The sequence below is a fragment of the Dinoponera quadriceps genome, unplaced genomic scaffold, assembly GCF_001313825.1.
Source record: "Dinoponera quadriceps isolate SergipeBrazil2010 unplaced genomic scaffold, ASM131382v1 scaffold1846, whole genome shotgun sequence".
NCBI classification, from domain to species: domain Eukaryota; kingdom Metazoa; phylum Arthropoda; class Insecta; order Hymenoptera; family Formicidae; genus Dinoponera; species Dinoponera quadriceps.
In genome coordinates this window covers 295,732-308,514 of record NW_014556140.1, presented here as the reverse complement: position 1 = coordinate 308,514, position 12,783 = coordinate 295,732, and the positions used below count along the sequence as shown (strand labels likewise).

The following is a 12,783-nucleotide window of genomic DNA, read 5'->3' as shown; positions in this document are numbered from 1 at the left end:
CCCCCCCCCAATGTCATTGCGTGATATTCCGCTGTAACTTGTCCGATGTGTTACGGATGTTATGGTGTAATTATCCGAGACAATTACGGGTTCCCCTCTGGCCTTTCGTTCTGCCGCGTCGCCCTTTAGCATTCCATGCCTGACGTGGAACGTGGCGGTCGACGTCTAACAACTGCGAAAAGCTAACGAAAAGTCCGTCGACGGTTATATTAAAGCGCATACGACTCGTCGTGAACCGCGTCATGAACACCGCCGAAAACTTACAGACGGCGGTCGGAGTAACTCACGGGCGTCTAATAAAACCAGCAACTCGATGTTTCGCGTTTTAATGTAGCGACGGAGCTGGAAGCATTTTTTACAATTACTTTCTGGGATCGTTACTAGACGCTTCGTTGCGTTGGATTTGATTTCCTTCAGAATCTTCAAATCGAGAAGAACGTTTCGGCGTTTTCAGTTTGGGGAACAGCCAGAAATCGCAGGAAGCCGTTGTCTAGGGAGTAGACAGCTTACCGCACTTGTGGCTGTTCTCCAAACTGTAGATGCCGAAAGGATTCGAGGTTTGAAGACACGGGGGAGGATCAAGAACGACGGGACGAAGCACTTGTTAGCAATTATGAGAAGTGACTGTGGGAAAAAACTTTCGACAGTGAGAGACCCGCCGAAACAAGTATGTAGAGTCGCAAGGAACCCACATTAAAATGGATTAGCGTCCCCCCGAAAAGGCCGGCTAGTTTTCCTCCAGCCGCCACATGTACGAGATCGAGTATTTTTCGATGAGACACCTCGTACGCTATCCGATTCCATTCATTTATCTTAACGTATCCTCGATAATTCGATTAATCGCGCAATCGACGGAAAACAACGCGGAGTCGATTAACGCCTTAATCACCCGAATTGCAAGCAACGCACGGAGAAAACAACATTTTGCTGTTCTGGTAAAATTTTTGTCTCCTCGCGACCGTCGTATCGCACTTTCATTCTCGCGGGTCGACCTTTCTTCGCGACGGAGAATGAAAGGATAACGTTTTCCCACCAAATATTTTCGAACATTTCGCAAACGCCGGCCGCCGTTAAAGATCGCGCGCATCCGCTCCCTTCGTCTCTCTCGGGCGAGCAGCCGACCGATCGACGTCGCCCTTGCGATCCGTTGCGGGACTCGGCTAAGGAAATCGGCGGCCGGGCAGAAAGACAACGGCGACCGTGAAATTGTATCGCCACTTTCGCTCCCTCTCTCTCTCCTTTCTCTTTCTCATAAGAGAGAGAGGGGAAAGAGATTCTCGTCGAGCCGCGGGGAGGCGGGAGGTCGTTGCGTGACCATCGGTGGGGATCTGCGTGGAATACGGGATGAGCCGTCGGTCGACGAGCCATTATTGCGGCCGGCGGACAGCAGTCGCGCGTTATCATAAATACGCAATGACGCGCGCGCGCGATACGGCGAGGGGCCTTCTCTTTTTCTCGTCGCCGGCCGCAATATTGTCACGCGCGGAGGCGGGCCTGGAGCCCGTCGTGACCCCTTGGGCGACCCTCCACCACCACCACCACCACCGTCGTCGTCGTCGTCGTCTGCGGTCATCCGACGGGGTTCTCGCGCGAGGGACGCAACGTCCGCGCGTCTTCCCGCGCGTGGAGGCGTGTAGACTCCGCTTCCGATGGCTGCGTCGTGGGCGGGTATTGTCTCGGAGGTAAAACACAGCCGATCGAAGACCATTAACTTCAGAAGACCCTTCGCGGAAAGTCATTAGACCTGGCCCGCCGCACTCCGCTCCCTGCCGATGAGCTGCGACGCCTCCTTTCACTCGTGTGTCAATAAATATCGGCTCGATTTGACGCGTCAAAGAGAGGGCGCTGCACGGTAGTGCACGGGTGTGCTTCAAAGTGTCGGAAAGTGACACGGGTATGGCAAGCCGACATACCCGCTTTTCTCAGCCGCGCAGTCGTGGATATCATCGGGGTGCAAAGAGAAATAGAATAAATATACGAGATAATATGATTTTCGGTGCTTTTATTTTATCAGTTTAATTTGATTTCAATTTTTTACGATCGTGTCGGTTTTGGGCTAATCTAATTTCTAGAAGCGTCAGCATTAAAAGCCTTGAGTATAAAAAAAAATTACATATTTGTAAGAAATTGTGCAATAATTTTCGTAAGACTGTTATATATTTCGATAAGGAAATGTATCGCCGGTTTGCATCCATGCGCGTAAATTTTAATTATACTTTCATCCGGACTTTAAAGCGCAAACATAAAACGATATGTCGATTTTGTTGCTTTTGCTCTACTTGATGTACTTCAAAGGGCGGAGCAGCGTGGAATGAAAGACTCGTGGGTAGGGGTGAGGGGGGATGGTTGTGTACACTTGAAATATATCATACTTGAGGGGATCGCTTTGGGTCTCGCGGTTAAAGAGCGCCTCGCGAATTGCGCTTGATTTACCTTCGTGCACCACGAACGCTCAATGTGTTGATTTATTTGAGCGTATTTAACTTATCGATTCACGACCGACGTAGACAACGACGTGGGCACTTCGGTGGAAGCTCCGAGATGAAGCGAGTTTCTCCCTCTCACGAAATATAGACGTCGCGTTTCGACCCTCGCGGGCAAGAATTTACGCTTCTCCGTAGCGCGCGAATTAATACCGAACGAATTTATGGCTCGGTGCGGCGCACAAACACACACACACACACACACACACACACACAGTCTTGCAATTAAAAACACTCGACCGTTTTTAATGAATCGCAATCGTCGGGGATCTCGCTCGCATCTCCAGGTGCGATTAAACCAAGAGGAATGCGCTCGTGTGCTATACTAAAATGAACAATAAAAAGAAAATAACAGTGAGGAGAAAGAGAGTTCTCTCTTGTAGCAAGAGAGAGAGAGAGACTCTCTTCTTTATCTCTAGTGTATTTAAAATGCTAAGCGATCTCTTTCAGCGCTACCAACGTCGAGTCTCGCAGCGTCAATTTTAATATGCAGGAGACTCGAATATAAAAATAAAAAAATTACATTCGCGTTGCTCGGAATTTGTAAATAAATTACGTGCTCTGTGCGATATTTCACGTTGCGCTGCGTTATCGCTCACTCGTATAAATGAAACAACGCGAAACGTCAACCGGCAGCCATGGAGTCGTTAAATGAAATGCATAACACGTGTAAGCAGCAAGCGGAATCGTGGCTCATGCGAGGAGCCTTAGAACTCGATGAAATATTGATAGCGCGCGATCTGTGCCGTTATAGAGCCGTGCGAATATACCGGACTGGTTTGCGGCTGTGAGCAAAGTATCAAATGCACCACAAACAGCGACCGGTCAAGATTTCAAGCTTGAAATTCGAAATGTAACAGAAGGAGAGAAATTTTATCCAACTTCATTTAAATTTAAAGAATTAATTTACCTAAATTTACCTAAGAAATTGCATCAATACCAATTTTCCTTTCGAGTATTTTCAGTAAATGTAAACATTTAAACGGGTCAGTCGTCGTATACAATGCTGAACATGCACTACCTCGGGATAACATGCGAAATTATCCGGAAGTCAGCAGTTCCCTAAAATCTTCGTTAAAAAGGCAGTACGCTTTACTAGCTCGCAGCGTGCTGAAAACGAACGCAAATACGGTACTTAGTACTGTCAGCACATTTCGAAGCGCAGCCTATACTGGTGGCTAACCATTTAATGACACTAGTCGACACGGGCATCATTTTGTTTTTGCTCCATATTCAATGAGTAACAAAGATAGGATGCTTGTGTCAACTTGTGTGTCGTTAAATGGAAAGTACCCTTTCCAAAGAAGACATTCTATTGTCAAACACAATCGAAAGATTCAGAGATTCGAGTCGCCTGACTCATCCGATGGATTGTCACGAAGCGACGTACGCACTGAGAGAACAATATACTTATTTTCGGCGACAACAATATCCTCTTTTTATTTCAACCACAAAAATAATAATCGTAGCGACATGCACGTAAGATTGTTATCACTGACACTTATGTAATAACACTTACTACACAACAAAAAAATAGTTTTCTGATCATTTTTATGGTTAAAATGAAAAAAAGGATACAGTTGTCCCCGAAAATGACTATATTTTTCTCTCGGCGCGGCTCTTCGAGGACGTGTGCATTCGCGAAACGCGCGGTGGGTCCGTCAAGATCCCACCCTCGAACACGTGGAACAGTCCATATCCCGGCGGCGCACGCGTACGGATGCGTGCAGCGGTGGGACACGGACAATTCCATGTGCCAGCCGGGAACTCGATATCCACTCCGAATCAGGTCACAGGATAATCGATATACCTGGCCGCTATAGATTACGGCGACACACCGGTGTGCACCGTGAGGACGCAGGACAGAACACGACGACGGTCGATGATGTCTCTCTCTCTCTCTCTCTCTCGATGACGAAAGGCGTCGGGTGTCCGCCCGCTTTCCAACCTGTGGTCTGCTCCAGTACCGCAAACAGAGAAGTTGGATACACCGGTGATTAGTGGGGTATTATCGGATAATCGGGAGAAGTCCGGTGCGACGATGGTTACCACTTTTCCCGGAACCGGGTGAAATTAAAAAGATACATCGATCACGACCGATTTATTCTCTACAAATCAAAGTAAGGTATTGAAAGAATTCGCATGGATTCCGCGATTATCTAACGATTATCTTCTCGAGATATCGAGTTACACAAGACGCACTTCTTTATTTTCACGTATCCGTGGAAATTCGGAAAAATTATTCAATAACATACGACTTAAGTAAACACCGGATTCTGGGAAACGCGTGTGACGTACCACGGCTTAATCGATTCGACCTCACTCATGCCAGCTAAGATTCATCGGCGAGCACGCGGGGAAGGGAAGCCGCCGTATGAACGCACGCGCGATCCCGAGAAGTTTTACCGAACGCACTCGAGGACGAGGTCGTATTCAAATTTCCACGCCGTACAGATATGTCCCCGGGAGTTTTACAGTCGCCGCACGTTCCGGAGACTGTCCTCTCCCCCTTAAGCCGCGAGCCGGCGCACACGTCCCGCTCTCTCGCGCGCGCCCGGCAAACACACCCGCACATCGTCGCACACGTGTGTGCACCGACCTTACGCCCACCGACTGCGCGTCTAGTTCAAGGAAAGTATTGATTCCGCCGTGTATACTTCCAAAAGATATCTCGGAACCTCCTCGTTTAAGAACGCACGCTCTACACAGCCAATCGTCGGAAAAGATTTCGATTCTTCGGTGGGCGCACGAACGAAAGAGAGAGCGAGAGAGAGAGAGAGGGAGGAAGGAGAGGGGGAGGAGAGGGCGCATACTCGATGAACGTTCGTCTAAGTGCTCGAGCCACTCAAGACGGTGAATGCCGCGAAACATTTTAAGAAAAACTCGACAAGCCCCGAATAGTGGGCGAGGAACGACGTGAAGCGGGAGCGGCCTCGCGTAAGCCAACTCGCGGTATCCCCTGTCGACGGTGTAAAATTGCGTGAAGGGCATAAAACAGACAGCGCGACGGCGCCGAAAAATATCTATCTCGCCATGAACGTTTTCCCTAGCTTTCCCCCGGATTGCACGGAACAGGAGCGCCGTTCAAAACGACGAGTTTTATTTTGTCCGCGCAATCTTTGTTATTGGAACATAAATTCCGCCATGGTTCGGTGAGACACTGTTGACAATTGGACCGATCGAAGGCGGCAATCGACGATGAGTTGTCCGGAATTAGCGCCGACGAGGAGGAAGGATATTATGTTCCGCCGGGTAAATGCTTTTTTGCACAAATTTCCGCTTTTAAAAAGGTAGTTTACTCTGGCGCAAAAATGGCTGGTTTTTGTGAATTTTTTTGTAAAAGAGACTACCGTATACACAGGGTGCCCCTGAATAACCTGCGGAGTGTACCGGGGTATTCTTGGTAACAGCGCAAGTCTTTGTTTAGTAAAATTCCGTTTGAATGGTAGTTTTAAATGAGAGCTATTTATTTTGTCGAATTAGCGTGCTGTTTAATAAGTAGCTTTCGTTTAAAAACTACCGTTCTAACGGGATTTTGGTGAGCGAAAAGTTGCTTCGCATGCGATTATTCTGGGACAACCTGTGTGTTATTTTACGCTTTTATACGCGCTAAATGGTCCCTCGCGCGCGCGCAACCCAGAAATACCTGTATGTATCTCTGTCATTTTCATGAATGCCAACAAAACCTTCTAGAGGAGCTCACTTCTACACACTTCTGCACGCTAAACTTTCAAAAAATAACAAAGAAGTAAAAATCGATTGTTCAAATTTCTAGAAATAGACTGCTCCTTTAATATTTCGTAAAAAAAAAAAAAGGAAAAAACGAACCAAACGAATTCATATATTATTTCCAATCCAATTATATTCGCAATTCTCTGTCTGAAAAGAAGTCCACGATTCACTATCAAACTGAGACCTCGAGAGACTCCGACAGCTGACGAAACTCAACGTTTCCGGTCACAATAGCACTTCTCGAAGTGCTCGATGCCTCGAGAGGTTATCATTCAGCCGTTGTAAAGTGAGCCCTCGAGAGCTCGTTCGCCGCTAATTATAATCTCGAATGATGAATTGTGCGCGAAAGTTAACGAAATAACGAGAGCCCTCCGTCGGCGAAGAAGACGCGGCGGCTTGCGCGGGCCGACGCGCGCAGCCGAGACGCGAGAGAAAAGCGGGAATGGATTTCCAACCCTTTGTTGCGCGACGTGGGCAAACTCTCGAGAGCGCGGCCGGCATAATAAACCGCTTTGCCGGTCGATGGTCGGCTACCGAGGCGTCCGTTTAGCGGAGGCGGGCCACGAGCTTGAAAAACGGTCGTTTAACGAGCTCGCTACGTCGACGGCGCAACGTCTGTCGTTCGAGAGAGGAGTTTCCGAGAATTCCTCAGACCTTTCCGGCATTCCAGCCGGGCGAGAAAGCGGGAAAGATAAACGACGGCGTTTTGTCATTTGAACGCGGCGCGCCGGCTCTTCTCTCGCTCGGCCCCCCTTCGTACCTCCTCGCGACACGACTGGCGGTCCGGAGGACGTCAAAGGAACGTCCTAATCTGTCAGACGTCCCTCCGGACGTCTTTCGGATAGCGGATACCGGATAGCAGTTTTTCCGTTTGTTTGACTATCGTCGTGCTTTAGCCCCGAGGGCTCGCGGAAATCTTCGCTACGTCACCGCGCTATTTGTCAGGTTTGCGATCGTTCCTCCGGCCCCCTCCCCTCTTTCCCGACGCATCGCGACAAATCGCTCCTCGAGATACTCGCGAGCGGCGTGACGTCACGTAACTCTTCGTATCGTCGGGAACCTCGCGAGGGGACGGTGGGTAAATTGTCGGTCAGGATCGGAGGCCGAGAGACGGGGGTAAGTCGTGGGTAATGAAAATTAATGCTCGTTTCTCTGGCGATAACGCATGGATTCTCCCGGATGGATTCTCACGATTGCTTGCTGTATCAAATAACAAAAGAAATTTACTGAGGTTTACAATTGAAAGAAAACACGTGTAGGCCTCGCAGGCCCAGCATGTTAACCGTCAGGGTTGAGAAGGATTCATCGCTGCTTTATCTTCGTCGATCACAGGACTCTTTTGCGGGAGCGAGATCATTGGCTCTCCACGGAGAATTAATACGCACGCGGTCGTCGACAGAGTACAATCCCCGCTGAAGATCAATCGGTAGCGTCGTCGCGGCTTTCATTAATTTGCGACCACGGCAATTATTGGACGGTAGAACTGCTCTGCGAGATATTAGCTCCGCACAAAGTAGCCCTTTCGTGTCCCCTTTGTCCCGAAAAATCAGTGCGTTTCATCCTCAAGGACAGCAAGTAATGAGCTAAGAGCGGTGCCCCGCGACGGTGAGCGTTCCCTACCTTGATCACCGTCTGGATCTACGCAATTTTAGAGAAAATAGAGACGGTGGAAAAAGGAAGGGAAAGAGAGAGCGAGAGCCACGGGATAAAAAGGAAACAGTAGGTAATGTAGCATTCGAGACACGACGAAAAATCAGTCGTGGAGTCGTCTACCCCCTATTTATTTTAATCTCCCAAAGACGAGATCAACGTAGAATATTCGAATGGAAAGTGGATAGGAAACATCGTCGCTGCAAAGAGATTCCGCGATTTAAAATACACGGTAAGCGTATTCAAAGACGAAGGAAGGTGCTTTTCCCAATTTTCCCGGTCCCGCGATTTTCCTGGGAGCTCAATGATCCCGTCGCAATGGAAGAGCGAGATCATCGGTCTGATTGGGCGTCGACGACCCTCCTTCCCCTCTTCCTTCGCCCGGTAACGAGGATCGCCGTCGTGTTTCCACAGTAATTAGAAATCATGATTACGGCTCGGCCGAAGACCGCATTGCGTCAGCGCGCCGGGAGCGCCGCCCCTCTTCGCGCCCTCGCCGACGTCGCGCCTAATTAAATGCTCGGTTATCGGTTGCCGTACGTAAGCATCGGGGCCAGCCACCTCCACGATATAGCCGGTGACCCGGAAGAGTGCGATGCATCTCGAACGTCATCGACGACGACGGAGCCGGTTAGTTCGCCGAACGAAAAGGATAATTAACGCGCGCCAATAATGACGACGATGACGGCGGACCTTCGACCTGGTCGTAGATCTCGGCCACGCCGAAAGGTGACACGACGCGATAAGTCACATCACACCGGCAGGTGTGATAATAGCAACCGATGCGCGTCTCTTTATCAGGCTTGGACATTTTCCTCCCTTCTCATCGCTCTCCGGCGCTCGATGGCTCCACTTTAGATACGGTTGCTGATAGACGCGCACATACGTTTTAACCCCCCGCGTGATTCATGGTCATTTGGGGAACGGTAAAAATTTGAATCGACCGGAAAATTTGACTGAATTAGGGGTGAGACCGGAAATTTCCATTTAAGGAAACAGGGGCGGTAAGGAGAGCCCATACTCGTACGCGTAGTAGTTTTCGTCAATTTACTGAGGCGTAAAAAGGTCAACAGTCGACGTTGCCGAATAGCCACTCCGGCGTAAATAACTTAAGACGATAAATAAGTCTGTGATGCTGAAGAGAGAAAGAGAGGAGGGAGCTTGTCACCATTCGTCATAAAGATTTAAAAGTCTATTAAATATCCTCCTAAGAGCGCACCACTCTCGCCCGTTATGAAAGGAGATCGCGCAATTCAGCATAAAAATTTACAGGACGATTTGGAGCGACCTTTTCCCTGCTGTAAAAAATTCACAGTTACGATCGACGAGCCTCCTCGACTCGACGTCAGTTCTCTCGTTCCCGTGTTTACAGAGGCAGGCTGGCCCTTGGATTTTCCCTCCCCAGAGTAGCCGTCGGACGGTGGTACCTATCTTTTCTCTTTTTCTTCCCTCTCTTTCATTTAACGCGCTTGACGCTGAAGAATCTATCGGCGGCGGGGTTAGTAAGTAAGGACGATTAATGCGCCATGCCGGATAATCGATTTTCCGCGGTAATTCGCGCGCCGAACATCCTGTACACACCGCCCCGGATAAAATGGGATCCGCCCACGTAACGAAGTTTGCTGAACCATCGAGCACCCCCTTCCTCCCCCTCTCTCTCTCTCTCTCTCTTTACCCGTCGTGTCCGGTTGGTCCACGGTGTATCGCCCGGCGATCATGCGACGAGACATCGATAAACTGATCCAGAAATCGGCGGCCGCGTAGAAAGCCTCGGCGCCGCATCGGACGGCAGCGCATTATCCGGACGCTTGTTTTAACCCGCGGTTGTTTGCGAACATCGCGAGCAGCGCGCATCTCCAAAGACAACATCCGCGACGCTCCATATCCCGTCGAGATCAGATTCGCGTTAAATGCAACGAGATGTAAGGTAGCATTTACGCTGGCGCAAAAAGCGACGCTTAGGAATTCCGAGTAAACAAGCAGAGTTCGCAGGGATACGAAAAATTCCGGGATACGTAAGATATCCCGAAGAATTTATGCAAAAGTCGGAAAAGTCTCTTCTCTACGCGGAACAGGGGAAACACTCGTGCAGCGAAAACGCGTTTTGCGACGAAAGTTGAAGGAAAGACGACGGTCCGAGAGCCCCCAGGGGGGTTTTCGCCCCCTCTTTCCCCACGGGGCACCGTTCTGTATGCGCTGTTTTAATTTAGAACGACGAACGATTGTTTCGTTACGAGCGCGCTCTCGCGGGTCAAAATATGGCCTACTTTTTTTTAATTAAACTGAGCGATTTAACAGGCATTGTCGGGAGATAGTTTGCGCCACCGTGTAAAATTATCGGGGCATTTATCGGTTATCGTTTGCTAAAGTGGGCCGCATGTACATAGCAGCGACAATGCGATAAGGGAGAGCGGGCGACACGTGGTGCTTAGTCGCTAACGATAGCAATGATTTATGTCCATCTAAGCGGAGAAGAAACCGATGTAGATTCGAATCACGTACTGAAGAAAAGAGAGAGAGAGAGAGAGGGAGAGCTCGTGCAAAGAACGAAATTATTATACGAGTATGTTCAAAACACGAATTGTGTTTTCATTAAAACCGTTTCGAGTATTAACGAATAATGCGATTATCAACGATTCAATTATCAATTTAAAAGTATTAAAACCGATATACTCATTTTTTTATTCTCTAAAGCCCGAAGGCGTAAAATTAAAATTGACGCGCTGGATGCAATCACCCACACGTCTCTACTAAAAAATATATATAATAATCTTATGGAAATTATTATATACTTCTTTAGGGATAATTATTTTTTACAAGAAATTACTAGGAAACCTATAGAAGTACGGAAAACAAAAGTACTCAGGCCCAAATTTTTAACACGTATACGATCAATTAAAAAAAAATTATATAATAATACCTTTGTTTTGCGCACCTCACGTCCTGTGTCAGCTCTTATTGGCTCACACAAAGTGAGCGCACTTCGGAGGATCTTATTAGACTTTTAAATTTCCAGGATATTCTTGATAGCACAATTTCATTAAGAGATCTGTACGCTCTCGCTCTCATTTTTCTTCCTCAAATTATGCACCTCATTCACTCTAGACTGTTAACGAATACAAATGATATTTTCTGAAGCGCGATGTGAAAGATACCGTACACTCGACCCGCGGACCGCGCGGAACTCGTGCCACCCTCGCGAGGGTAAATTGCGCCTGTCACGGGACGATTATTCCGATGACCTCTTTTCCCGCGGTTACGCGCGTTGTTTACAAAAAAGAAAGAGAAAGAGGATGAGGGGGGATGGAGAGCCGCGGCAATCTCTATAGAATCAAACGTTACGTTTGTTCCAGAGGTGACGATGTGCAACGATCGATCGAGCTGCTGGACAAGGTGCTCTCAGAGTACGACGAGCACGACGCGGAGGGCGAAGGTGGCGGCAGCGGCAGCGGCGGTGGCGGCTGCGTCGGCGGCGGGGGTAGCGGGGGCGTCGGGGATTGCGGCAGCAGCACGGAACCGAGTATTGGCCTCACGCCCGACGACGAGAGTCCGTCCTTAGGTACCCTTTTTCTCGTTTATCGCTTTACCTTCCCCCCCCCCCTCGTTTCTTATTTCCTCGCGGGAGAAGCGCGAGCGACGATTCGCGCGCAACATTCGCTTCCCTCGCTCGTGTTTGCCGAGCACGATTAACCGACCTTCGTGTCCGAAGGGGTCCCTCTTTAATGCTTTGTTATTTATTCTTTTCGTTTGAGGTTCCATTGATAAAAGGTCGAGGAAGGACGACGATAACGTCCGTTTTTCGTTATAAGCGTATGATCTGCCCGAAATTCCAAGGAGAGGAGTTGAATTTTTTGGGGGAAATTCTTGAAAATTTTTCTCTCCTTCTAGAAAATTAGAAACTTTTCGAGAAGGAGTTTCAGAGTCCCTCTTTTGTGAGAATTCTCCGGTAATTAAATTCTCTGACTTAAATTCCTTCACACGACTCTCTCACAATTAGAATTCGAAACATTATCGGGGCTATCGCGGCGGTCACTACCAGCGGCCGACGGGCTCAGCTAGCGTCCTTATTTGTGTTATCGGACGTTGTGAGAGGCGACGCGCCTCAGGATCTTGGAATTCAAGGCCCGTCCAGCCCCTGGAATCCTCGATCCCCTGGGTGCTTAGCACGTCGAGCCCCAGGTAGACTCTTACACGCTCGGGGTTCTAAATCCTAATCCCAATTGTAACGGAGAACGGGTTGTAAGCCGTAAGCGTAACCCTAATATAGATTCATTACCCTGTTCTGGGATAAGTCCGTCGGGATACCAGAAATTATAGAAAAGGGACGTTACCGAAAGAGTATAACGTGACAACGGATGCGGACGTTTCGAACGAGTGTCACGAAAGTTAAACGCGCGAATCTACACGGCGAAAACGTAAATTCGCCACGTAACTTTATGTCAAGAAAAGGCTTTGTCAAACACAGGGTTTCCCATTTCAGAGGTTTCGTCTTAAGTTTCACATCATTTTTAATCTATTAAAGATAGAACTGTCATTTCTTAATAGCTACCAGGTGTATGCATAAGTTTTTTCCGGTTTAACTAAGAGATGGCGCCAGCGGAAAGTACGCAGCGTATTAATTTGACACATACGTCATTTTGTTCGTCTGACATTTAAAACTACAAACACACACAAGTTGAGTCCACCAAAAACTAGCGTCTTTGTTTTATCGTTCAGTGATCATGTCGAGTTTTGTGCCTGAAAAAAGACATTTGCGTCACGCATTGCTTTTCTTATTTAATCAAAAGAAAAAGGCTGTTGAAAGTCATCGTTTGCTGGTAGAAACATATGGTGAACACGCTCCATCGATTAGAACATGTGAGACATGGTTTCGACAATTTAAAAATGGTGATTTCAATGTGAAAGACAGTGAGCGCTC

At 48.3% G+C, this 12,783-nt stretch overlaps 1 protein-coding gene across 10 annotated transcripts in view; it reads left to right on the top strand.

Annotated features, from left to right (window-relative positions):
- The window catches only part of LOC106746934, a 163,836-nt gene that overhangs the window by 91,517 nt on the left and 59,536 nt on the right, over positions 1 to 12,783 (top strand). For all 10 annotated transcript variants that reach the window (XR_001374625.1, XM_014624095.1, XM_014624094.1 and 7 more), the window contains exon 4: positions 11,219 to 11,424. Coding sequence is in view for 9 of the 10 variants with exons in the window: in XM_014624095.1 (XP_014479581.1) it covers positions 11,219 to 11,424 (206 nt within the window). In the remaining variant the exon portion in view is untranslated. The remainder of the gene's footprint in view (positions 1 to 11,218; positions 11,425 to 12,783) is intronic.